The following is a 27,975-nucleotide window of genomic DNA, read 5'->3' as shown; positions in this document are numbered from 1 at the left end:
TAATAATAATAATAATAATAATAATAATAATAATAATAATAATAATAATAATAATAATAATAATATATTTATTTATTTATTTATTTATTTATTTATTTATTTATTTATTTATTTATCTCTCTCCTTATCTCATTCCTTCATAACTCCACAGTACTTCTTACGTGTATGAAATACTGTAGCTCACCATTATTTCCCAATTCCCAATTTCACTGAATTAGCTTTGCTGCACCTTGATTAAATTTCACTTACAATACTATCATTCTGGCCGAACATTCATCCTAAATAGTTGAAACGTTATACCGGTTTTAGTTTTGTATTCCCGACCTCTTAGGTTTCTTCACTACTGTTTTCACTTTCGTTTTGGAAAGGCTAATTTTCATATCTTACTCACAGCACCTCTTTTCAAATTCCAGTATATTAGATTGCAAGCTTTCTCCACAGCCTGCCATTCAGACAAAGCCGTCGGCATGGGCCAAACTGCTTATTACATTTTCACGTAACTGAATCCCACCCTGCCACTTTATAGCTTTCAGTTAATGATGAATGTAAACTATGAACAAAAAAGTAGAAAGATTACAGGTTTGTTTAACCCATGTAACTATCTTCAACTAACAACATATTCTACAATAAATTTTCACTGAAGTCCAATTGTCAACATAAATGCCTTTTATTTATTGTAACAATCTTCCCTTAATCTCATAATCCCTCTGTATGACTAACACCTCTTACCTTCGTACTTTTCTATATCTACGAAACATAAAAACTGTATATTTCTCTCGTAGCATTATTCAATTACTTGATGCATATTGAAAAATCTAGTCCTGACAGCCACTCTGTGGTCTGTAACTACACTCATTTTCATTCAAACTCTCAACCATTGATGGCATCCTTCTTTCCAAAATGCTAGTGAGCACCTTACCCGGTATAGCCTGTCGATCAATGAAATACCTCTATAGTTGTAGTCTTTTCCGTTACATCGCTTAAAGATAGGTGCAATTACTCCTGTTTTCAAATCAGAAGGTAACTTAACAATTCCAAGCTAATCATATTACTCTGTGAAGCCATTTCATTCCTGCCTCCCCTTTATTTTACCATTTCAGGTTTTAATCCATACCGGCTTCTTAATGATAATGTAATTTATTCACCAACGTTTACGTCTCCTTGCGCATAATTTAACATAATTTTCTCATTCATGAACTCAGGTCTTCACGACTTTCACAGAAATATTTTCTTTTAGGTTAAGAATATTTCCAAAATATTCCTTTCATCTGTCCAGTGATTCCCTGGGATCTACTATGAGATCACCTGATTAACCCACAACATTCATTTACTAAGATTCTCCATTACTGTCCAGAAAGCCTTCCCAGGGTTTTACTGAAATCTTCCCAATGACTTTTTCTTAGATTTTACATTTTTTTTCCCTGTTTCTTTCATCTAAGTACAATTCCGCATCTGCATCGGTCCTTCTTTGGAGCCATGTCTAATACGCCTTTTTTCATGTTTACGAGTCCTTCTTTACTTCATTCTACCAAGATGCTTGCTTTTCCATATCTTAACACAAAGTTATTCTTAGATATTCCCTCACTGTTTCTAATATAACATCACTATACGCCACCCATTCTGTTTCTTTATCCTGATCCTGCTTACTGCCCACTGTTTGGAACTTTTCATGAATTACATAACTAATTAGAAATTCATTGAAATTTATTATTTTACCTAGACTTTAACTAAGCCATAGAATCCCGAATACCACCGCATGTGTAGCCATAGTACTAGCCCGTCTGGTAGTGGCGTCAGTTCTTTATGAGTTGACACAGTGGTTGGTTGGTTGGTTCGTCTCCCCGTTGGTAGAAATAATTTTCATCATCTGAATGTTGACCGGCAGTGTGGGAGGGGTGGCGGTGTTCTAAACCTCTCCGCTGTGTTCATAGAGAGTGAGAGCGTATGGCGCTTTGATAGTGATTCGTCCGCCGGTTGGAGACCTTAAGCCTTGATCAAACCCACTGGTGTTATTCGGCAGGTTTAGGTTGTGTGCCGAAACCGCGTTTCACCCTCTCCCCAATTATTATAATTATAATCACAGCCACCACCACCACCACCACAACACCCATTCGCGCAGGTCGTCGATGGGCGTCAACTAGAGAGACAAGCGCCAGTCCTCTGCGGAGGCTACACATCACATCACAACACATCACTAGCTGCATGTATCCTTTCTGTTTTCACCTTTAGGTTTATTTCTCACATTAACTGACAATGTTGCGAGATTTTGCTGTTCCCTGATTTCTCTTCTATTCATCACAAGGCACTACTCTCCTAAATTTGCAAGGCTACTACTACACGGATTTATAGTTTACTGGTCATAGTCGTGAGTCTACTTGGCGGAATGGTCAGCATACCAACCTTCGGTTCAGAGGACCCCGGGTTCGATTTCCGACTGCGCTGGTTAATAGCGTTTTGTTAATTCCTCTGGCTTGGGAACTAGGTTTTTGTTTTCGTGTTAATACATTTCTCTTCATCTAGATACGACACACCCCACTAACAAGAAACTAGAGAAACAAGCAACAGTAAAATCATAACTCCGCGTAGGAGATGGCATACGGCTGCCAAACTCAGCCAAGTTCACATCGAGTGCCGACTCCAATAGCAATTGGGGAGAAGGTCATGGAGAATAAGAATAAGAAGAAGATATTCTAGGATATAGTCTTGTAATTACGGTTAGAAAACTCTTGATATTTAACCTTATAGTACTAACATTATTCTGTAGTTGCCCAATACTAACATAAATTATGTAAAATCTATGTGCATGCCCATCCACATATACGCTAAAACAATAAGCAAACTCCACATTGTTGCCAGAAGTAATATGGTAAGTACAGTTAGCATTATATTGTTAGTAAAGAATCATTCAAAACACCGATGTGGATCAGCTTCTACGTTCGACATAGGTCCTGGTCGGATGTGAACTATGTTATTCTTGGGTATTTACCTCTATATAAATCAGTTGTTTTCCATATATGCTCATCATTTTACCAAAGGGTTTATCCACTTCACAGTCAACGGAAAGGCGGTTCTGGAGACTGAGGGATTGAAGCTGAGCTGTTTAAAGTAGTCGCTTCTGTATTTCTCTTCCTAGTTCCTTTTTGAGATTTCCCTTTTGATGGCCGCTCAATTTGTTTATTTTCTTACAGAAGCTTGTAAATCTGGACAACAGTCGAGATTACCTTTGGAACCATCGTCACTGGGTGAATAGTTTGGATCATCATCGGAGTGTATTCCTGCTCAGATTCACTTTCTAAACGCTTGTCTTCCCCGCTCTCATCTTCATCCAGATCTTCAAAAACACGGTAAATAAACTCTTCCTCTTTCGCTCTTCGTTTATCCATTGTGTCCCGGAAAGCCACATGGCTAATGACTATAAACGAATGAGCAACCTACCTGCATACAACAACATCCAAGTACCTGTTACATAATAATACGTAATTTTTATGTACCAACGATAATGCGTCAATACTAACAATACGTAAAAAAAGCGCAGTGACTTTTCGAAAATGAACTCTCCAAAGACTTTAATATTACTTTTTCGGCATTCTCTTCTCACACATGCATCTAAATGTTATATGACATCATCCACATTGATCAGTGGAAACACTGCATGGAGGTGCTCTGTTGGGGATAACGAGGGACGGAGCAGTGTGCAGTTACAGTATATGACGAAAGCTTAAGTGCGGCCAGTATCCAGTATTCGGGAGATAGTAGGTTCGAACCCCACTGTCGGCAGCCCTGAAAATGGTTTTCCGTGGTTTCCCATTTTCACACCAGGCAAATGCTGGGGCTGTACCTTAATTAAGGCCACGGCCGCTTCCTTCCCACTCCTAGCCCTTTCCTCTCCCATCGTCGCCGTAAGACCTATCTGTGTCGGTGCGACGTAAAACAAAAAAAATTACGTATGTTAATATTCTAGGGTTAAGGAATTACATATTAAGGTAATATATACATCTGGGTTGCTGTCTATATGAACCTCACTCGTCCCTATATTGTATTTAACAGAGGTCGATATAACCACCCTCACGGGAGTCAACACAGTTGTTGGAGCTCTCACAGATATGACATTATCGTGCTCCAAGTAATCTGTTTTGAAACCGTAATACATAGTTAATGAAATCAGTATCGGATGTAACTAACTACCAGCGAACTCATCGAGTGATGAAGGATATCGCAGTTTAATAAATAATAATAATAATAATAATAATAATAATAATAATAATAATAATAATAATAATAATAATAATAATAATAATAATAATAATAATAATACATCAAACAGTGGCCCGGCCAGATATTTTAAATGCAGCAGAAACTCTTAAACTTACAAGAATTGGGGTTCTTGAAAGATGAGAAAACGTTGTAAGAATTATTTTGAGAAGAATATTGGGACCTATAAGAAAGCCGAATTTCGACTGCGATCAGACAGAGAGCTATAAAGTTGAAAAACTGACAACTGTAATGACGGAAAGAGGACTCCAGTTTTTTTGGACACATTTATAGAATGAATAACAATAGACAAACTAAACAAATCTTCAACTTACTGAACAGTTACAAATTCAAGCCAACGTGGTTCACTGAAATTTGAAAGGATATGAAAAACGCTGGAAATAAAATAGATACGATAGAAAACAGAACACGTTTCAGAGAAGTAACACGAAAGGCAGAATTTCAGGAGAGAAAGAAATTAACAACTGGAAGAAAAAGGACTCAAGAGGAAAAGGAATAACATTATCAGAAAATGAAGGAAGTTTTGAAGCGAAGAAAGTTAAATGCAACGAAAAGTAACCAAAGTTGATTTATCGTACCCTCAAAAGGGTTATTCGAATAATAATAATAATAACAATAATAATAATAATAATAATAATAATAATAATAATAATAATAATAATAATTGTCCAACGGAAAACCATCTTCATGGCTGCCGAAAGTGTGGTTCGAACCCACTATCTTCCGGATGCAAGCTCACAGCTGCGCACCCCTAACTGCACGGCCAACTCGCCCGGTCGTATATTAGTATGACATAATTAGAAATCACACCTTAACGGAGAATGGGGAATATTCGTTTGTAATAGGAAATGGATGAAATCGTGTGTTCATTTTTATCGCAATCTGTCTTACAAAATGATAGGTAATTTCGGAGCGACAAATCGGTTTAGCGTTGGAAGTTAAGGGCAGCAGTAGTAATACACAATTCAGATGCCTTGAGGGTTATAATCAATAATGTCTATTGCCAAGGGCGATCTTATCCGAGAAGGGAAGGGGTCCAGCTCCTCGCTGTAACAAAATTTTAATTGCCGAGTCGTTTCTGCCATGTATCATTAGGATGTCACAAGAGGGGATATCCCCTCCTCGTCGTCCTGTTAGTGTGGAGTTATTTGGTCTGCATATCCATCAGGAGTTAAACTGGGCTGGAGGGGTCCCCATTCTAGTAACGAGCAAGGCTGCCTCATCTATCAAGGATTTTCGTCGTGCGTCCCCTACTCTACTAGAGAAGACATTGCAAATATATATATATACAATAACAAGACCCATCATTATGCCAAGTTTCCGGAGTTCGGGAGCAAACTTGCTCGTGTAATGACGTGAATTAAACTGTCTTGATAGAATATACCAGTCAAAAGACCAAGTGGGTTTTTTTTCTTTAAGAAGACGTTTCGATGATACCTTCATTCTCACTGATGTTCAAAATTAAAGATGAAATATTACACTTTATTTTTTATGATCCCCATAGTGTGTCACATGGTCAGACATTCACAGCAATCAAGAATGGTAACGACAAATTAATGTTACAAAGAGGGATTTGTTTCGATAATCAGTAAAGAAACAATATGTAAATTCCAATACCTGATAATGTTGGTAAAGCAAAAGGGATTTTACACTCATACATTTCTAAGGATGTTCATGAAATAGTGCGTTCAATACAATTAATTCAATGTTATTTGTCTAAAGTCCATCAAATTGTTGTAGATCTAGAGATGCCGATGCATAAGAATTTTGCCCCACAGAATTTATTTAGCAAAACTGAAGATACTGAAATGGATTTTTTTGTGTGTCAACACCCTGAAATGCAATATCCCTCAGTCGAAATAAAAATGCTGCCTTGACAACAGAATGAGAACGACTGTGTCGCATGTATCAGCACACTATAATGAAAACTATTCGTCAAGGACATTGTAATAGTAAAAAATATAATATATGAAACGAATTCTGCATTATAAGTTGGCACTTTGTCACACGATTCTGCATCACAACACCAAAATGCATGATAAGAAATAACATTTAATGTATCAAATGAACGTACTTGATTCCTTTGTCCATTGTGTTGCACCGTTGTATTTGACGTTCTGATAATTCCCACAAGTTAGGAGTTTCATTTAAGATGTTCTGCGCTCTGACCCAATTAGCCGCATGATTTTATTTATAATAATAATAATAATAATAATAATAATAATAATAATAATAATAATAATAATAATAATAATAGCAACAAAAAGTAAACCTGTAGCACAATAACCAATTAAGGACCCTAGCTTGCGGAAACGATTGCTGCCCAGCCAGATAGCCTGAAGGCACTGTACTGCCATATGGTCAGTGTGTGACATCATTTGCCGTACTGCTTCGCTTTCATACCGGGTCTGCTGCCTTTCGTATCATACAGCTCCTCAGTTGATTTCAGGAGGCTGAGTGAACCACGATCCATCCCTCAGTCCAGAAATAATGTCACTGGGCAGGTCGAGATTCGAACTCGGGTCCTCCAGTTAAGAGGCGAGCGTGCTATCCCTGCACCACAGCGATGACTCCTCCTCCTCCTTCTTCTCCTACTACTACTACTACTATTGGTTTTATGTCCCACTAACTAAAACTATTGGTTTTATGCCCCACTAACTACATTTATGTTTTTCAGAGATGCCGATGTGCCGGAATTTTGTCCCACAGGAGTTCTTTTACGTGCTCTTAAATCTACCAATACGAAGTTGACGTATTCGAGGATTTTCAAAATACCGCCGGACTGAGCCGTTATTAAATAAAGAACTACACTAGGAATTACCTGAAATGTGACGCAATTGTGAAATCACTTGACTGAAAATCCACTCAAATGTTGTTCATGATTACGACATAGTATTTGGGTCAACAGCGTGACTGTGGCGAAACGCCGGATCTAAGAGATCTACGAAGTTCAGCAACACTGGATATGGCAACCGCTTGGATAGGTAACTCACGTCCTTTTGACCCCAGGAGAAGCGGAAAGGAAACTGCCACACTACTGGAAGTAAATCACTGTCGGGCTAAAAGTGTCTTCTTTGTCGAACTTTGTGTACTGTCTAAGCCGCCTATGTCCAGGTTTGGGTAATAAACTAGATTATATCCTTTTACATTTGTATCAAAATTGCTATTGGTTTTAATGCATTAAAAATCATACTACTACTATTACTACTACTACTACTACTACTACTACTAAAATGGTTTCATTCCTTCCCTGAAGGGGGAGGCGGGCATCTTAGACGGTGACACCGACTCTCAGGCCGGGAGATTCGTTATGGTGAAGGAGATGCATGTAGAAGGTGAGGGGATTGGCGGCCGTGGCCTATACTAGGAACTGTCCCTGCATTCGCCTTAATGCAGGAGAATGGAAAACCACGGAGAACCACGGAAAACCATTCTCAGGACAGCGGATGGTTGGGGCCAGCCGTGAGGTTCAGCCCTGTCCCGTCTCCCGAATACAAGAGGCGTAGAGCCACGGTAGAGCCGTGGCCTCCCCTCCTCTGCTCGGTTGACCGGTCGGAGTTCAGAGCTGTTGGACCACGGACCAGCCGTGGCCACTTATGGGCCGAGACCCACTGTGCATCCACCGACCTAACAATCATAAGAAGTAGAGGCAGAAAATAGAAAAGAACAAAGCCAAATAAATCGAGTACCTTCAAGGATAAATCTGTGGCTTGGTTCTAAACGGACCAATGTCAAAAAAACCTGTTTTTGAGCTATGAGCATTTGACATTTTGCTTATAGTTTTCCTATTATTTTTTACAACACCTATAAATAACTTTACACTTTCTTTGTGGAAGTCACCTTATTAAACACTATCTTTTCTATCGTATTTTTTAAAAACTGCCAGGTCTCTAATCCTTATTGGTAATCTAACATTATTGGCAAGGGCTTATTTAACTGTTCGTTTAGTACTTAACAGAGACATTGGCCCTTTTAACATGTTGCAAGCCAGGATATAACGCGTTTGTATCAGTTAATATCTCAATTTTGATAAAAAATGACATCGGCCCTTTTAGAACCAAGCCACAGAAATATTATTAGACATTCGAAACAGACTTTCAACGTTTTAGGTCGTGTTACGTACATGTAGTACGTGTTGAAGAGATGTTAAGTACAGAACAAAAATGGCCAGCCGGACACCAGTGGGATCCGAACCCACAACCTCCCGATTTCACGTCGGTTGCTCTACCAATTGAGCTATGGTGGCCTAGGCCAACGTTGCTCTGTTTGAAAGGATCTGAGCTACAGGTCTGGCACTTCTTCTTCTTCTTCATTTGTTTACCCTCCAGGGACGGCTTTTCCTCGGACTCAGCGAGGGATCCCACCTCTACCACCTCAAGGGCTGTGTCCTGGAGCTTCAGATTCTCGGTCGGGGGATACAACTAGGGAGGATGACCAGTACCTCACCCAGGCTGCCTCACCTGCTATGCTGAACGGGGGCCTTGCGGGGGGCTGGGAAGAATGGAAGGGATAGACAAGGAAGAGGGAAGGAAGCGACCGTGGCCTTAAGTTAAGTACCATCCGGGCATTTGCCTGGAGGGGAAGTGGGAAACCACGGAAAACCACTTCCAGGATGGCTGAGGTGGGAATCGAACCCACTTCTACTCAGTTGACCTCCCGAGGCTGAGTGGACCCCGTTTCAGCCCTCGTACCACTTTTCAAATTTCGTGGCAGAGCCAGGAATCGAACCCGGACCTCATGGGGTGGCAGCTTATCACACTAACCACTACACCAGAGAGGCGGACCTAATTAGTGCAATGAAGTAACATTATCAGTAACAGCAGAAATACTCTACCTTTAGACAAAAGTTATAATGAAGTCAAACATATGCAAATATGTTGGCCTTAGAGAGAGACAAACAAATAACATGATGTTTTCCCAACAATTCTATTGAATAAACTTAATAAACTTATTGGGGAAACTACATAAATCGCCTACAGGAAGTCCGCCTCCGTAGCGTAACGGTTAGTGTTATTAGCTGCCATGCTCGTGGGTCGGGGTTCTATTACCGATACTACCAGAAATATAAGAATGACAGGAGGGCTGTTATGTGGTTGAAATGGTGCATGCAGCTCACCTCCATTGGGGGTGTGCCTGAAAAGAGCTGCACCAGCTCGGGATGAGGACACGATACTACAGGTATATAAATGGCATGAAACAATAACTGTAACTTGGCATTAAAAATCAATATCTTTAATAATTTGTGGCTATTTGATTAAACCGTTCCGTGCGCTATTGCCTGTTAGATCCCTTGCACCACAGAGTTCTACTTGGCTGCTGCATATTATCGAGTAGTTTAATTAAGTGTCCCTCACTCTGCCGGCAGCATGTGCTCACTCAACTCTGAGTGGTGGACAGATCCTCAGGATATTCTCATACTAGGAAAACAGCGGTAGTTACTCAATCCGTACTACCGAGTGTTCGCTTCCTTTAAAGGAAAATTGTTATCTCAATCGCTGTGCATGGAGTTCAGAACAATAGTTCCAAGGATATTCAATATTATTGTTCCACTAGGACCAGAGAACACCTCTGGTTGCTGTCTGTGACGTGAACGAAGAATATCTAGACACCTATCCAGAAGGATAACAATAATGCCAGCTTATTAGATAAACGGGCGATTTGGCCGTGCGGTTAGGGGCACACAGCTGTCAACTTGCGTCCGGGAGATAGTGGATTCGAGCCCCACTGTCGGCAGCTCTGAAGATGGTTTTCCGTGGATTCCCATTTTCACATAAGAAAAATGTCGGAGCTGTACCTTAATTAAAGTCACGGACGATTCCTTCCCACTCCTCGACCTTTCCTACCCCATCGTCGCCATAAGACCTATCTGTACCGGTGCGACGTAAAGCATGTTGTAAAGAAAAGCTTATTAGCTTTACGTCCCACTAACTACAGTACTTCTACAAATTTTGGAGACGCTGAGCGAGTAGTCATTTCTTGATGCATGCAGTACTCTTGCATCTGTCTCTTGGCTTTGGCCAGAGAAAAATGTAATTTTCTACCGAAGTTCCAGTCTTACCCATGGCTGTGAACATACGAAAACTGCTGAGATATGGATTGTGCTGAGTTATGACATTTGGAGCACGATTTATGCGTCTCAGTGTAATGAAGGGCGTTGCTCATAGGATCAGTCGTACTGTTATAACATTTTCTGGCCCAATGAGAAAAACAATGGCAAACTACCTTATTCCTCATTTTACCTTAGGCCTCATTTTGGTGCTGCCATCGCTTTTTGCGGTTTACCTTTAATCACTTAATCCTTGGTGCTATTTCAGGATCCAAACAGCCTCCGGGTTGATGAATTTGAGGTGTCGAAAGTTTGTCCTACAAGAGTACCATCACTTGGTGGTAAATCCACGGACACGATATACTGGCGTTGAGCATCTTCAAAGATCTTCGGACTGAGCCGTGATCAGACCCACCAACTTTTGCTCAGAAAGCCAACGCTCTACTGTCTGATTCACGTTGCCCGGCTATCTAGAAAAAGTCCTGTGGGTAGCTCAATGAGCAGATTTGTGACCAGCACTGATTTAAACAATTTCTTCAAACTCTACGTAGCTTTAACCCCTCATTCCCATGTATTCCTATATTATTTGCTAGTCACAGATATAAACACCTAGCGGAACAATAGTGGAGGCTTGAAAAGACGTCAATGGGAAGGAAAACGCAACATATTTTCTTGAAGTCTCTTCTGCTTCGTAGGAAATGTCGATGCGCGACCCAGAGCCACACCAGGCAATATTCCCCACTTGGTCCCAGATGTTGCCAAAGTCATCGATCATATTTCGTGTAATTTGTGGACTAGAATGTCAAGTAATGTCTTACCAAGACCATGTGCTGGCTATTGCTACATGACTGGTTCCAGATGGAAGTTAAGTTATCAGCTTGGCGAGGGAAAGGGAAATTTGTTACTGAGTGAAACAAGTTAACGAGCTTCTAATCGATCACTGATCACGATGATATGTATTAACATCCGACCTCTAATTTAATTAAATTGTAAGTCCTTGCCTGAATGGTCAGCGCAGCTGGATTTAGTTCAGAGGATCACAGGACTGATTCGAGGCCGGGCTAGGGATTTTAACTGTGTCCTCTCGTTCGAGGATTAGGTGTCTGTGTTCGTCTTAGTAAACTTTCATTTAAGCACAAAACATCACGCAGTCAGTCACCACAGAAACACTATATAGTAGAACATATGCCTCTACATATTGTTGGCGTCAGGAAGGGTATCGAGAGTAAGACGAGTCCACATGTTCTATATAGATCACAATAACATAAGCGTCTAGGTAAAGTTGCGCAGAACAAGATAATAATTTAATTCTAAATTGCATAAAATATATCCTTGCACCAATATCTACTTTAATAAATATGAAACACTTAGAACAATGGTATTAGGTGCCAAGAAGGAAATAGAGTATTCTGAAATGTGTGTCACTTAATGTTTAAAAACATGACACACGGTAAATACAACTTTAAAATCTTAACATTGTTGAACTTCTTTAATATATCTAACTGTGTAGTCCCTCCGTGGCTCAGGCGGTAGCGCGCCGGCCTCTCACCGCTGGGTTCCGTGGTTCAAATCCCGGTCACTCCATGTGAGATTTGTGCTGGACAAAGCGGAGGCGGGACAAGTTTTTCTCCGGGTACTCCGGTTTTCCCTGTCATATTTAATTCCAGCAACACTCTCCAGTATCATTTCATTTCATCTGCTATTCACTAATCATTGCCCCAGAGGAGTGCGACAGGCTTCGGCAGCCGGCACAATTCCTATCCTCGCCGCTAGATGGGGCTTCATTCATTCCATTCCTGGCCCGGTCGTATGACTGGAAACAGGCTGTGGATTTTCATATAGCTGAGTAGCACAGTTGATTAGATGATCCTGTTTTGCGATAACTGCCATGCATTTAAATTCTAAAATTGGCGGTTTTCATGAGCAATTAAATGCCAGTGATTCCTGTCAGTAGATTCACTGGTAGTTTATAACTTGCGAGGAAGATTGTGTCACTTTAAGAGCCTGGAACAACTGTAGCAAAGCGCTGAAAGGGAGATTTGAATTTGTATGAAAACCAGGCGTGGTATGATTCTCTAAAGTTAATATGCATATCCATACTGCGATAATGGTATCCTCGAGCAGTTGTCACTATTTGAAGTATTTCTTACTTGATAAATTAAATCGATATTTGTGTTTTATCTCTTTGCCTATACCAGTCGATTCAACAGTATGAGATAGTAGCCCAATTGCCCCGAGTGAACGAAACTAAATAAAAAAAGAAAATTTTACAATTTATTTTGTTCAGAATTGCTCATAGTTATTGGTTCATCCCATTCCACTGCTGTTCTTCGCAGTCATCGGATTCTTGGAAAATGATAAACACAATTTCCAGAGAAATGTTGAAAACTTCAAACCCCACTGGCACATGGCCTAAAAGCTAGAAAAACTTATATTTTGGAGGATTAAATTAATAAGTTCCGCAGGCCTAGTTATAGATCAGTGGGAACATAAACGTCACATGATTGAGTTGTTTACTCACATGTTTTGTAGGCGTCAGTTACATTCCCTAAATAAATAAATAAATAAATAAATAAATAAATAAATAAATAAATAAATAAATAAATAAATAAATAAATAACAATGGAAAAGGAAAGGAAAGAAAACAAACAAAAATAATAACTAAATAAATAAGTTAACCAATTTTTAAAAATCCAAATGAATCTCAAAATATTCTGATGAAACCAACACGACTTGGATGGAGGAACAGAAATTATAACAATGGATGCAAATGGAGAACTATTGGGTAAGGAGGGAAGCTCAGCAAATGTTGATTCCGCGTGGTCCTAAGTGACCCATTCGCGCAGAAAAAGAAGAAGAAGAAATAAATAAATAAATAAATAAATAAATAAATAAATAAATAAATAAATAAATAAATAAATAAATAAATAAATAAATAAATAAATAAATAAATAATAGATAAATAAATATCAGAGAAAAAAGAAATCAGAAACAAAATTAGGAATACAAAATTTATAGTAAATGAGGAGAAGAAGAAGACAGGAACATTGTGGACAGAACAAAGGAAACAGGAGCACAGCCAACGGATGAAGAGATATGCATCATGAGATATTCAAGTTCAAACACTGTACGTAAGGGCAAAATTGATATGAATGAATGAATGAATGAATGAATGAAATAATATACAATTGAAAAGAAAAGTAAAGAAAACAAACAAAAATAATAACTAAATAAATATATAAAAAATAAGTAAACCAATTTTTTAAAATACCTATGGATCTTAAAGTGTAAATCTTGATGCACTGCGAGATGGAATATACACTGACTGACAGAGCAAATGCAACACCAAGAAGGAGTGGTCAGAACTTTATGCCAATTGCAGGGTAGACTGACGTCACTGAGGTATGCTCATGATGTGAAATGCGCCGCTGTGCTGCGCACGTAGCGAACGATAAATGGGACACGGCGTTGGCGAATGGCCCACTTCGTACCGTGATTTCTCAGCCGACAGTCATTGTAGAACGTGTTGTCGTGTGCCACAGGACACGTGTATAGCTAAGAATGCCAGGCCGCCGTCAACGGAAGCATTTCCAGCAGACAGACGACTTTACGAGGGGTATGGTGATCGGGCTGAGAAGGGCAGATTGGTCGCTTCGTCAAATCGCAGCCGATACCCATAGGGATGTGTCCACGGTGCAGCGCCTGTGGCGAAGATGGTTGGCGCAGGGACATGTGGCACGTGCGAGGGGTCCAGGCGCAGCCCGAGTGACGTCAGCACGCGAGGATCGGCGCATCCGCCGCCAAGCGGTGGCAGCCCCGCACGCCACGTCAACCGCCATTCTTCAGCATGTGCAAGACACCCTGGCTGTTCCAATATCGACCAGAACAATTTCCCGTCGATTGGTTGAAGGAGGCCTGCACTCCCGGCGGCCGCTCAGAAGACTACCATTGACTCCACAGCATAGACATGCACGCCTGGCATGGTGCCGGGCTAGAGCGACTTGGATGAGGGAATGGCGGAACGTCGTGTTCTCCGATGAGTCACGCTTCTGTTCTGTCAGTGATAGTCACCGCAGACGAGTGTGGCGTCGGCGTGGAGAAAGGTCAAATCCGGCAGTAACTGTGGAGCGCCCTACCGCTAGACAACGCGGCATCATGGTTTGGGGCGCTATTGCGTATGATTCCACGTCACCTCTAGTGCGTATTCAAGGCACGTTAAATGCCCAACGCTACGTGCAGCATGTGCTGCGGCCGGTGGCACTCCCGTACCTTCAGGGGCTGCCCAATGCTCTGTTTCAGCAGGATAATGCCCGCCCACACACTGCTCGCATCTCCCAACAGGCTCTACGAGGTGTACAGATGCTTCCGTGGCCAGCGTACTCTCCGGATCTCTCACCGATCGAACACGTGTGGGATCTCATTGGACGCCGTTTGCAAACTCTGCCCCAGCCTCGTACGGACGACCAACTGTGGCAAATGGTTGACAGAGAATGGAGAACCATCCCTCAGGACACCATCCGCACTCTTATTGACTCTGTACCTCAACGTGTTTCTACGTGCATCGCCGCTCGCGGTGGTCCTACATCCTACTGAGTCGATGCCGTGCGCATTGTGTAACCTGCATATCGGTTTGAAATAAACATAAATTATTCGTCCGTGCCGTCTCTGTTTTTTCCCCAACTTTCATCCCTTTCGAACCACTCCTTCTTGGTGTTGCATTTGCTCTGTCAGTCAGTGTACATAGGGTTACCTAAATACAGAATGACATTGTTACAATCGACGTACTGTTCAGAAAATTAATATGCCAAGAGTTCTGAGCTTCAGGCTTATTTTTGAATATTCTTGGTCCTGGGTGCTTTCTGACGAAGGAGCATTTTTACGAAAATATGCAAACTTTGGGTTGGGAAAACACGGGAGTAAGGATTGGAACTCTTCGCCTAAGCGGTATGTTCCGAGCAGTCAGTGGACAGATGGCGTGAAGTGATATGAGTCGACGAATAAGCTTGACAGGAGCTCTTAAAGGTAGGGAAGATCGTAGTATGAAGATATAGGTGGAGTTCAAGAGGAATAATTGGGGTAAATAATCATTTATTCATTCATTACTAGGGATTGGAGTTAATCATGGGAAATGTTCAATAAATGTCCAAGAAAAAATTGACAGGGACATGGGTGACAGCCCTAAAAGCATATCAATGATGATTGATTAACCGATTGTATTCATTTATGAGAAAGTAGTAAGGGCACCTCATATGCTTCATTTCTTCTTTTCCTCGCAAAATAAGTGACTCGTGTAAAGACAGAAGATAGGTAACAAAGTTAAATGACACAATTCCTGTAACATAATTAAGTACTGCGAAAATGGATGAAAGTCAAATTCAGGTTAAAATTATTCAAATCTCCAAGCTAAGAATTTTCGTTACAACTAAAAATAAAACATTTTAACGTGTATATTAACATTATTATTTGAAAGTTAGAGAACAATGCACTCATTGCTAAGCGTTTCTTTACGAATCACGGTAAAGTGGCCGTCATGTTTACGACTTGCCTTTCCTTTAATTGAAAATCAGCTCAAGTTCCAGACGCTTGCAATAAACTCGTATCAAAGTGTAATCAGGACTTGCGTTTTCTTCTCCCCTCCTCGTCGGGACAGTCCCTAGAAGGGGAATGTGCCCAATACTCTTAAAACGAAAGCGCACGCCCGTTCCTAAAGCTCTACTTCGTCACAAGGAATAAAACCTTTTCAAATTTACTGGTACGTCTAGCACAAAATATGAGCTTCTTTAAGATGGATCTCACTGATGTCGCGGTTGAGTAGCAAAACTTCTCTCCAGTCTAGTGGAAGATAGAGTGATCACACGCTAATGTTTAAGAAGCGTGCAGAGTCTTCAAAATTCACACACAACAATTCACAGAGGGATACAGAACCACTGATGCCAGAAAACATTGCATCACCAAGTTCTGCCAGGCGAATACTTGCTTTTGGAAAGAGTGGTACGTTTTATATAACCTTCAAATAATTTGTGACTGTATTAGAATGTTTTCATTTTAAGGACATGATACTCTTCACACCCTCAGTACACATGTGTACATTCACTTCTTAATTATTTAGCCACTGACTGCTTGTGTTACAAGGTATTCGACTATATAAAAACGTATACGAACCCACAGGTACATGAAATCTACACCAGTGGCAGGTTACACCACAGAAAGGTTATACTAGAGGGAAATATTCAGTTATGCCAGGATGATGGTCAGACACAAGGTGCCTCCGAGCGAGTTTGTATTTTAATGCTGTATAGTTATGATATTTTAAATATTCTTTTCACGACTCCTAGCTTGATGGCTGAATTTGTTAGACATTATTTTCAATAATACGCCCGAAATTATAATATCTGCATGTAAAATTTCCGTACACTCATGTGCAACGTCTATCACAAGGATCCCATGAAATGAATACCCTTCCTAATGTTAAATTTGAGTTACTTAGACAGTTGTGTGTTACGAAGGAAAGTAAATAATTTCGTGGTTATTTCGTCTAGTCTTGGGCCAGTAGAAGGTAAGTACAGGGATAGCTAATTGAAAAGATAATTTATTTATTTGCTTACACACCTACTGCAACGGTGAACACAGTATAAAATGCCTGTAATTATACATTAAAACAAATAAAACTCTTCAATTTTGTTAATTAAGGTTCATGGAGCAGAAGATGGTTAAGACTTTCACTGTTGTTTCTTGGCTTTTCATTAGGTAGCATGAAAATTTCAAGTACCGTTGCTTACTCTTAGTAAATCATCTGGTCCAAATATCATGCTTATCCGATAGAGAATCGGTTTATACAAAAACTTATACAGTTTATCGTCAGTCGAACAAACAAATTGTTTATCCAGTTTTTCGTAGTATTCAAATATCGTAAAACTGGCTTATCCGGTTATAGTAGCCTTCATCGGACAAATATTGTAAAAATGCCTTATCCAAGTGATAGTGGCTTTAATCTGTCATATATTGTAACAATAGCTTATCCAGTTTAAAGCGACCTTCACTGGTCAAATTAAAGTGGATTATCTAGTTTGTCATGGCCTTCGTACTGGCCCTCATCGGTTTTATACTCTAGAATGCCTAATTCGGTTTATAGTGGCTTTAACCAGGCAAATAAAGTAAAAGTGGCTTATTGGTTCAGAGTGACTTTCATCGGCCAAATATTGACCTGCCCAGTTCATAGTGGATTTCATCGAATGAATTTCGTAAAAAATGGCTTATCCAGATCAGAATGGACTTACTCAACTGAATATTGTGAAAAATGGTATATACCGATATAGTTGGCCTTCATCGATCAAATTCCAAACAATAGATTTACTCACTGTATAGCGACATTTTTTGACAATTTGCTTTACGTCGTACCAATACAGATAGGTCTTATGGTGACGATGGGATAGGAAAGGGCTAGGAGTGAGAAGAAACTGGCCGTAGCCTTAACTAAGATTCAGCCCCAGCATTTGCGATGAAAAATGGGAAACCACGAAAAACCATCTTCAGGGCTGCAGACAGTGGGGTTCGAACCCACTATCCCTAAAATGCAAGGTGATAGCTACGTGACCCAAACTGAGCGGCCCCTTTCTCGATATATATATATATATCGTGATCTTAACCTGCCAATTACCATAAGAGAAGTTTCTCCTCTTCATAGTGTCTTTCAGTACAAGGGAACACAGTCAAACACAACATACTTGTAAATGCAGAATTATGTTTCTATAGTACTTTAAGTGTTCTTTAGATTTTGTTAAAGAATGACAGTGGGCTACATATTGAGCTACGCGGTGCGTTGAAATATTTTCTCAGTCGGCGGGACAAAGAAAGCATTACATTTGTTGTAGTACAGGAGACATCAAACGTCGAGATTTAGGACATGCTACTACAATAACGTAGAAAGCACAGTGGTTTTGGTTGGTAAGCTACATTCTTATTAGCATTTTCTTCTCACCCTCTTCCATTCTGTCTTCAAAGTCTACTGAACTAGTCAAAGAACCGCAGGTGGGGTGGAAACAGTCTTTTGGTCCTGTATTAGCATGTTATAGAGCGTTTTAACGACCCACCAAGGCGTATTGGAGGTGCGAAAAGCTTTAAACCCAACATCAATTTTGATTATATTCATAGTTTGTGCTGTTATTGCTTACTGTACATTAAGCCCGCCTCCGTACGGTAACAGTAGGTGCTATTAGCTGCCGTCCTAGGGGCTCGGGTTTTATTCCCACTACTACCAGATATTTAAGAATAGCTGGAGAGCTGGTTTGTGGTTGAAATAGTACGTACCTCCATCGGGGGTGCGCCTGAAAAGAGCTGTACCACCACGGGATGAGGATATGAGGTTACTTTACTGTCCATAAAATTACAATGGATCTAATATGCGCTTCAATGAGGTCCTATAATTATGACCGATACCTATCTCATCTGAGGAAAGCAACGGGAAACTACCTCACTCCTCATTTCCCTAGTACGCCTCTTCAGTGACACCTAGGCCATCTATGACAGCTAATGGTGAACCTGTTGAGGATCCAACCAGCCTTCGGGCTGAATACCCAAATACCTATTTCATCAATGGTGGCAGGTCGTCTGAAATAAATCATTTTAGAACATTTATAAGAAAGTCAACAGCCTTTTGAGGTATTACAGGCACATACAGCGCTGTATCTTGTCGTTTAAAGTAAACGTAGTAGCTTTCCGCTCGGATGGCTCAGATTCAATATTCGTCAGAAATTTAAGACTGTACTTGAAACCAAGGAAACACATTTAAAAATACATGAGGGCTAATTGCCTACTCTAGACCATCCTAAAAGAGGAGTTACTTGATTAGAATGGTATCACTCATATAGTCAATCAATAAATCAGTCACTACTGATCTGCATTTAGGGCAATCGCCCAAGTGGCAGATTCCCTATCTGTTGTTTTCCTAGCCTTTTCTTAAATGATCGCAAAGAAATTGGAAAATTATTGAACATTTCCCTTGGTAAGTTATTCCAATCCCTAACTCCCCTTCCTATAAACGAATATTTGTCCCAATTTGTCCTCTTGAATTCCAACTTTATCTTCATATTGTGATCTTTCCTACTTTTAAAGACACCACTCAAACTTATTCGTCTACTGATGTCCTCCCACGCCATCTCTCCTCTGACAGCTCGGAACGTACCATTTAATCGAGCAGCTCGTCTCCTTTCTCCCAAATCTTCCCAGCCCAAACTTTGCAACATTTTTGTAACGCTACTCTTTTGTCGGAAATCACCCAGAACAAATCGAGCTGCTTTTCTTTGAATTTTTCCAGTTCTTTAATCAAGTAATCATCGACCCCTCTTCGCATTGAAATTCCCAGTAAGGATCACAACACACCCGTCAGACACTACACTCATACGGACATACTTTAAATTATTGAACCGAGCTCGATAGCTCCCTTCACTTAAGTGCGGCCAGTATCTAGTATTCGGGAGATAGTGGGTTCGAACCCCACTATCGGCAGCCCCTGAAGATTTTTCGTGCTTTCCCCATTTTCACACCAGGCAAATGCGGAGGTTGTACCTTAATTAAGGCTACGGCCGCTTCCTTCCTACTCCTAGGCCTTTCCTATTCCATCGTCGCCATAAAACCTATCTGTGTCGATGCGACGTAAAGCAACTTGTAAAAAATAAAATACAGAGCTTTCTTCACGGCATTTCTCGCATGAACAACAACAACAACAATAATAATAATAATACCGGGCGAGTTGACCATGCGGTTAGGGCCGCGCAGCTTCCGAGCTTGCATCCGGGAGATAGTGGGTTCGAACCTCACTCTCGGAAGCCCTAAAGGTGGTTTTCCGTGGTTCCCACTTTCACAACAGGCAAATGCTGGGGCTGTACCTTAGTTAAGGTCACGGCCGCTTCCCTTGGACCCCTCAGCCTTTCCTCTCCCATTGTCGCCATAGGACCTATCTGTGTTGGTACGAGGTAGAGGAAATTGTAAATAAATAAATAAATAAATAAATAAATAAATAAATAAATAAATAAATAAATAAATAAATAAATAAATAATATTTTTTGTGCATTTGGATGTAGAGATCAATGTTTATGGTCTGTTCAGTCTAGATAACCAGTATCTTATATATAGCGGGAGATTCAATTCGACCCTCTCTAAGTTCAATGGTCAAGAATGCTCAAAACTCTTTCATATATCTGAATATTTTACCCTCGGATGTTATTGTTCTACAATAATTACATTCAACGACCGTGCTGTCATTATCTATGATGAGAGAAGAGCATTTTCAGTCTCATTATGAAGGTTACGGCCCCTATAGTCCGTAAGGACCTTGGTCCTGTAGGACAGCCATTGCCAATCCAGATGGTTAGCAAAGATCGTAGTGTCAAGTGATCAGCCTAGCGAATTTTTCAGTCCAGTAACAAGATTAAAGGTTCACTACCTCTCCACCGTTCATAGCAGACATTTCTTCAATTGATTTCGGGAGTATGCGTGAAACCTGTTCTAAGACCAGGAAGAAAATCACTGGACCAGCTGGAAATCGAGCTAATGACTTTCTAGTAAAACATTCTGACCGTATAACAAAAACCACATGGCTAATACAATGACTCTCACATAGCAGGGGAATTTTTTGTTTTTGTGGATGGGTTTTCGATTGGGAGCTAGTGATTCTTTAAAAATGTGTTTTGAACATTTTAAGTGGCGAATGCTGTTAGCCCGTGTGTATTAGAGCGCTTGACTTAGCAGAGGGGATCGCGCTATTCATGCTCGACAGCACAATGTAGTGAACCGCCAAAAGTGTCACAGACACTCACTGTCTGGCAATGACACTGGTAGGGTCCAGCTGTGTTTGTGATCAAGTCGAAAGGGCTACAATTGTACCGTTATGACGGCAGAGGGAGAGAAGGCATTCACTTTGACATAAGGGAACCAATTTCAGACTAGCCCGTTATAAACTGTATTAGAAATGAACTTTTTATAATTATAAGAAAAAAAATGTTATTTGTTCGCGGCGTCGACCTACAGTATGTAGATCTTTTGCCCCTACTGGCACCATTCGTGAGGAAACTTTGTGTATTATGTAATGGCGGATGTGTAATGTGTTGAATGTGAGGAAAGGCCAGGGTAATTAATCATTATAATTAAAAACCCCTGACCCGGCCGGGAATCGAACCCGGGGCACTGCCTCCTACACCGTGGGGCCGGACATATTGGAACCTCTACGAAGCTGACTAATTGGCTTAGTACATAGTTACACTTCAACACCCATTTATTAGTAGAGGATATGAAGGCCCCTGGAGGAGCGGAAGTGAAAGGCTTTCACTATCCGTCGCATCGGCACTAAGTGGGAAAGAAAGGTTAGCCCTACACCCGGCCGCCTTTGCCCTAAGAATTGAGCTGCTACTCACTATTGGTGTAGGTTGAGTGAACATCAGGGCCTCTGCAGAAGTGCACATCTTGTTTCTAAACTTTTCAGCATCCTAACGGGGAATCGAACTTGCGTCCTTCCGGATAAACCGAGCACACTTTTACAGCGCGGATAGGCAGCACCTGATGTATAAAGGTAGGCGTAAACACGAAAATAATAATATTATATTTACGTCTCACCAACTACTTTTGACACTTTTCGGAGACGCCGAGGTGCCGGTATTTTGTCCCGCAGGAGTTATTTTACGTGCCAATAAATGTACCGACATGAGGCTGACGTATTTGAGCACCTTCAAAATCCACTGGACTGAGGCAGGATCGAAACTACCAAGTTCGGGACAGAAGACCTGCGCTCTACCGTCTGTGCTAATCTGCCTGGCAAAATTAATATATACATCAACTAAGAAAGCACTTTCAGGCATCTGAGAACCTGATGAATTGATGACCCCAACTGAAAATTCCAAAAACTCTTCGATGGGGCCAATCTTTTTCTTGTTGGTGATTTAACGACTCGCTAACACATCGACAGTTTTCGGCAAAGATGGGAAAGGGATAGGATTGGAAATGTAGCGTCTGTTGCTTTAATTAAGGCAGAGCTCCTGAATTTGCCTGGTGTGAAGATTTGAAACAACGGAAAAACAATTTCGGGGCTGCCAACGGTGGGATTCCTGAATGCACGCGCATAGCTACGCGACACCAACCGCACGCCCAGTTCGCTCGGTGAAGGCCTATCTGAAGGGGGGGGGGGGAATTCAGTATTGGGGCTCAGGCTGAAAACAACATAAGAACGCAAGCGTAAGCATTTTCTTACTCAGATGAATTCTTCTATGACGTTTGAGTTTTCAGTCAGACGTGTGTACTGTATATTTGATTGTTATTTTAATATCACTATAAATGTGCTACTCATCACGAAAGATTTACAATCTACTGTATTTATAAAACACAGAGGCGTGTTCATTAGATCGGTTTTAAGGCTTTATTCTGCAAAAACCGTCAAAAGTAGTTAGTAATACGTGGAAATAATAACATTACTTAAAAGCTTTATTTCCTCTCAATTGGCCGGGGTTCGTATCTGGTGTATCCTACGTAGGAACGTCCTCGAAACCCCTGACAAATTCATCCAGACCGGGCTGAGTAGCTCGGACGGTGGAGTGCTGTCCTTCTGAGCTTGATGCAAGTGTAATGTACTAGTATAACTTGGAAACAATTCTCTAAACCCGTGGGTAAATAGTGAAATATCGAGCTCGGTTAGTAGGTGTTATTATTATGACTTGTGAGGTGTGGCTATGAATTTGTTTACGTCTGGTATTATTATTATTATTATTTACGTAGTTATGTCATTATCATCATCATCATCATCTGTTTACCCTCCAGGTTCGGTTTTTCCCTCGGACTTAGCGAGGGATCCCACCTCTACCGCCTCAAGGGCAGTGTCCTGGAGCTTCAGACTCTTGGTCGGGGGATACAACTGGGGAGTATGACCAGTACCTCGCCCAGGCGGCCTCACCTGCTATACTGAACAGGGGCCTTGTGGAGGGATGGGAAGATTGGAAGGGATAGGCAAGGAAGAGGGAAGGAAGCGGCCGTGGCCTTGAGTTAGGTACCATCCCGGCATTCGCCTGGAGGAGAAGTGGGAAACCACGGAAAACCACGTCGAGGATGGCTGAGGTGGGAATCGAACCCATCTCTACTCAGTTGACCTCCCGAGGCTGAGTGGAGCCCGTTCCAGCCCTCGTACCACTTTTCAAATTTCGTGGCAGAGCCGGGAATCGAACCCGGGCCTCCGGGGGTGGCAGCTAATCACGCTAACCACTACACCACAGAGTCGGACTACGTAGTTATGTACGGACTTTATTTGGTATAAATCGTGGTCGTATAATTTATTATTTGTGTGTTATACGATCTGTCTAGTGTAACAAAACATGTTTGTTTACTGTAAGAACACGTAATTAATAGTACGCAATTTATTATTACCTGTAAATATGACGTATAAATCCAATGTAATGTTGTGCAACATAGGATAATAGTCTAGAACAACACACCTTTGTCAGGGGAGTTTTACAGAACATTCTATTCATTTGTACATAGGAGAAGATTCGAAAAAAAAAAAAAAAAAAAAAAAAAAAACATGTTGGGTCATACTTTTCTAGAAGCCTGGCCAGGCAAGGTATATAAAGACACAGTCGTGGGTAGTGGAGTTGAGTTGTTAGCGAGTCGTTAGTCGAGTGTGTGAATTCATGTTGTGAATTTGTTGTGTTGGTAATGTAGCAGTCAAATGTGTGTCGAGATGGCGGTTCATTAATGTGTGTGTGTATAATGTGTATATAATTTGTAAATAAAATAGTGTACACAAACGACAGCGTCTCATGTGTGCATCTTTGTAGTTACGACAAGCTCAAGTTCGCGAGTTCGATGCCGGCTCAGTTGCATGGTATTTGAAGGTGCTCAAAATCGTCAGCCTCGTGTTGGTAGACATAGCGACACGTGATAGAACTCCTGCAGAACAAAATTGCGAAAACCGTAAAAGTAGTTAGTGGAATGTAAATTTGAAAATATTATTATAAATTCACTAAGGGACAGGACACATTTATTGCTGGTTAAGGTAGTAAAAATTACAAGTATTAAATACATGTAAAAGACAGTAGTTATTAATATACATTTCGTACTGGAGATATTTTGGTCCATTAGGCTAGTGTGACGAACACAATAGACTTGACTCACCCATTGATTAACATTATCATGTAACACGTTCCATTCCATCAGTGATACACATTTATCGTTGCTTTCTTAAAATTCGGAACGATTGCACGGGTATCGCCAGTTAAAATATAAATGCAACGATGAAGAAGAACATCACGTGATGTCAGATAGAAAGAAACCTAATAAAACCGAATAACAAGTGAACAATATACAATTGGATGAAGGTTTTTTTTTAAATTCTCAGGATGTGTTTCCTTCTAGAATGATGATGTAGAGGAGAATGGGGGGGGGGGGGCTGTGCCCGGCCCACGACCACAGGTCTTTAGGACGTAGAATACGTCGTGTGGGTCGTTTAAATTATGCTACCGGGACAGCACTTCACAAAGCTCGTGAAACCTATGTACACTAGATCTTCAACATACGTTTGCATTTCACAAAATTGGAACAGTATTTTCAAATCTCTTAGACTAATACATTTTAGTCGATATTCACAGGCAATATCTACAAGTTCACAAGTAAATTTACGATCTCTCAAGATTCTCCTTATTTGAATAAACTATTTAGATATCTACTGAATAGGCCAGTTAATAATGTTGCAGTAAAGGAATATACAGGGTGGTCGGAAACAACGTGAACCGGGTATATGAGCGTTAGAGGGTTGGTAATCCTGATAAATAATTGAAAAAATAGTTATCTCGCGCCCTTGTTATTTTATCAACTATTGAAGTTAGCCAATCAATCGCTTCGCGAACGACTTCAGACGGGCTTTGCGATGCGGTGTTGCTAAATCTGTACGTGGCTTACGACCGGACTGAGAGCGCCAATAGAAGAAATAAACTTCTCCAGGGGAGGAACTTGAACAATGACCTCCCTGCTGATAGGCTCACCCCACAACAAGCATGCTACGGTGTGTTAGTGTTTAATGCCCATTTCTCGGCATGGGTCTCAAGGCTGAACAAACCACTTGCAGATTTAGCAACATCGCCCCGTAAAGCACACATAAATTCGCCCGCGAAGCGACCTGATTGGCTAACTTCAGCAGCTGATAAAATGACAACGGCATGAGATATTGACGCATTCTTTTCAAATTACTTATCAGTATAACCCACGCTTTAACGTTCATATACTCTGTATACGTTGTTTCCGACCACTCTGTATAGATATGTTTACTATTGGCTTTACGTCACACCGACACAGATAGGTCTGATGGCGACGATGAGACAGGAAAGAACTGGGAGTGGGAAGGAAACGACCGAGGCCTGGTGTGAAAATTGGAAACCACGGAAAACTATCTTGAGGGCTGCCGACAGTGGGGTAAGGAATATATATTTCTGGAGGGTAAGGAATAGATATTTCTGGACTTAGATTGCATTACTTCTGGGCTTCACACAGGGTGATTTTGCCAAATATAATGAACGCTGGAACGTTGTCTGGAGCCCATTGTAGCGCTTATGATTGTTATACATATTAGTACCTTTTTCTGTTGATTATTCGTACATGAAGTCAACATATTTATCATGCTCCATTGGGAAACAAAACGATGAGGTTAGGAAGAGATTCAAGCAATTGATTTGAATGTTCCCTCTTATTTTTAGGCTTTGGGGTGGTGAGTGAACTACTTAAACTTCGCGGAACAAATATACTGAACAGTACGACTACGACTTCTGCGGAACAATATGAAGAGTTTCAGCCTAGGCTGAACAAGCAGTTAAAAAGAAACCGCCCGTCAATTATTGCACCAAGTTATCAGCAAGGTTGGGTGAAGGAATTGAGACTCACCAGTATAAGGCTGCGAGTAGTCTCTGTCAGGGCTGGTGTACAACTTTCCACTCGCCTCTTCCCCAGGCTCTAAGTATGCCTTCGAATCTCTTGGATCGCTGTACGCCTCAACGACCTCCACCTGGACAGAGGAGTAATTGAATATTACACATGTTTACAATATAGTCTAAGTTTTCAGTGTTAAAAATCCAATCCCAACACTCATAATAAAGGGGCAGTAATAATACATCAAAGGGATTAAATGGCACTTTATACTGTCCTAAGAAGACTACACAAAGACTTCTCATATGGGTTTCAAAGCCAAGCACTGTAGCATATACTACAATGTCGAGATTTTTACTAGAAATGTACAATAAATAATCTCATAGAGAACACTACTATCAAAAGGAAAAACTTGTTTTCATATGGTCTCTTAAAATAGGATAAGAAGAGATATCTCATTTATGAATATTTGAAGTATGAACTATTCATTTATCAACGCTTTTTTTCCTAAATAAAATCAGTTTAGTCTTGAAAATTATGAACAACCAACGTACAATATTACAGCAATGTCTAACCTTTGTAACTACTTTGAACCATCAATCCATTCTACCATCAATTATCACTCTGACCTGATAGTTCAAATGTATGCATTTGATTGCGTATAATAACCACCTCTTGACCACATAATTCTTCAGTATGGCCAACACCATTCTTCAGTACTCTGTCATATGCCTTCTCTGCATTTACAAAACGTAAGTACCAACTTTTTATTTCAGAGCCCTGCATGGCCGAATATGAAGACCGTAAAGTAGGTCAAATTAAATAGTTTGACGCCCGGCTATATCGGCAAACCACTGAATTTTCTGTCAAGCAGCACTGTACGTATATTACAACCGAGTATGAAATATTGAGCCTATTCTACACTCATGTTCACAAAAACGAGAACACCTTGAAAGACTAAAGATAGAAGTTCATATTCACAGGACATGGGCATTAGTATGTTCTGAAGAAATGATTAGCAATTGAACCATGTCGGCCCTCAGGTTCAAGGTCCACATCGATGTCTCGGTACATCACCACCGACTAGTAAAATGTGCCTGCGGCTCTCGCTATAAACCGAATGTAATGGATCAGTGTGACTTGAGCAGACGTGCAGGATGCCTCGCAGACGTATGCGAGAACCGCATCGTCAAATGAGTGAGTTTGAAAGAGGACGCATTATTGGCATGAGAGAACGTGATGCATCCATCCAGGAAATTGCTGCTCGTGTGGGACGAAGCGTGTCTGCAGTGCAAAGCGAGTGTACAGAATGGATCACAGAAATGGAAAACGACGAGATGGATGGATCTGGTCGCACCACTCGAGAAGATCGACACCTCATCCGAATGGCACTGCAGGACAGATCTGCGACCTCCTCGGCTCGACAGTGGAACAGTGTTACACATCGTACACTATCAGGAGTGACAGTCCGTCGCCTTTTATTGCGGTCTGGATTACGATTACCGTCCAATTCTCCGCCTACTTTTGACTAATGTGCATAAACATGCTAGACTGCAAGGGTGTATGGAACGACATCACTGGGGACAAAATGGCAGCAAATATTGTTTTCGGACGGAACCAAGTTCTGTTTGTTTGAAAATGATGGTCGTATTTTTGGTTCGCCGCAGACAGGGGGAGAGGCATCACAATGACCGCATTCGCATAAGACACACAGCGCCAACTCAGGGCCTCATGGTGTGGGGTGCTACTGAGTACAACCACAAATCGCA

The 27,975-nt window shown here is 40.9% G+C and overlaps 1 protein-coding gene and 1 non-coding gene across 2 annotated transcripts in view; both read right to left on the bottom strand.

Moving 5' to 3' along the window:
• Window positions 1-27,975, bottom strand: part of hwt (heavyweight) — a 227,294-nt gene that overhangs the window by 169,053 nt on the left and 30,266 nt on the right. Inside the window, exon 3 of the mRNA XM_068225221.1 lies at window positions 26,225-26,345. Within this exon, the coding sequence (XP_068081322.1) occupies window positions 26,225-26,345 (121 nt within the window). The remainder of the gene's footprint in view (window positions 1-26,224; window positions 26,346-27,975) is intronic.
• TRNAS-UGA (transfer RNA serine (anticodon UGA)) lies at window positions 8,442-8,518 on the bottom strand. Its single transcript has one exon. It is a non-coding gene; the product is annotated as a tRNA-Ser (tRNA).

The sequence above is a fragment of the Anabrus simplex genome, chromosome 1 (assembly GCF_040414725.1).
Source record: "Anabrus simplex isolate iqAnaSimp1 chromosome 1, ASM4041472v1, whole genome shotgun sequence".
NCBI classification, from domain to species: Eukaryota; Metazoa; Arthropoda; class Insecta; order Orthoptera; family Tettigoniidae; genus Anabrus; species Anabrus simplex.
Note: the sequence above shows the minus strand (reverse complement) of the source record. Positions and strands in the feature narration are given on the sequence as shown.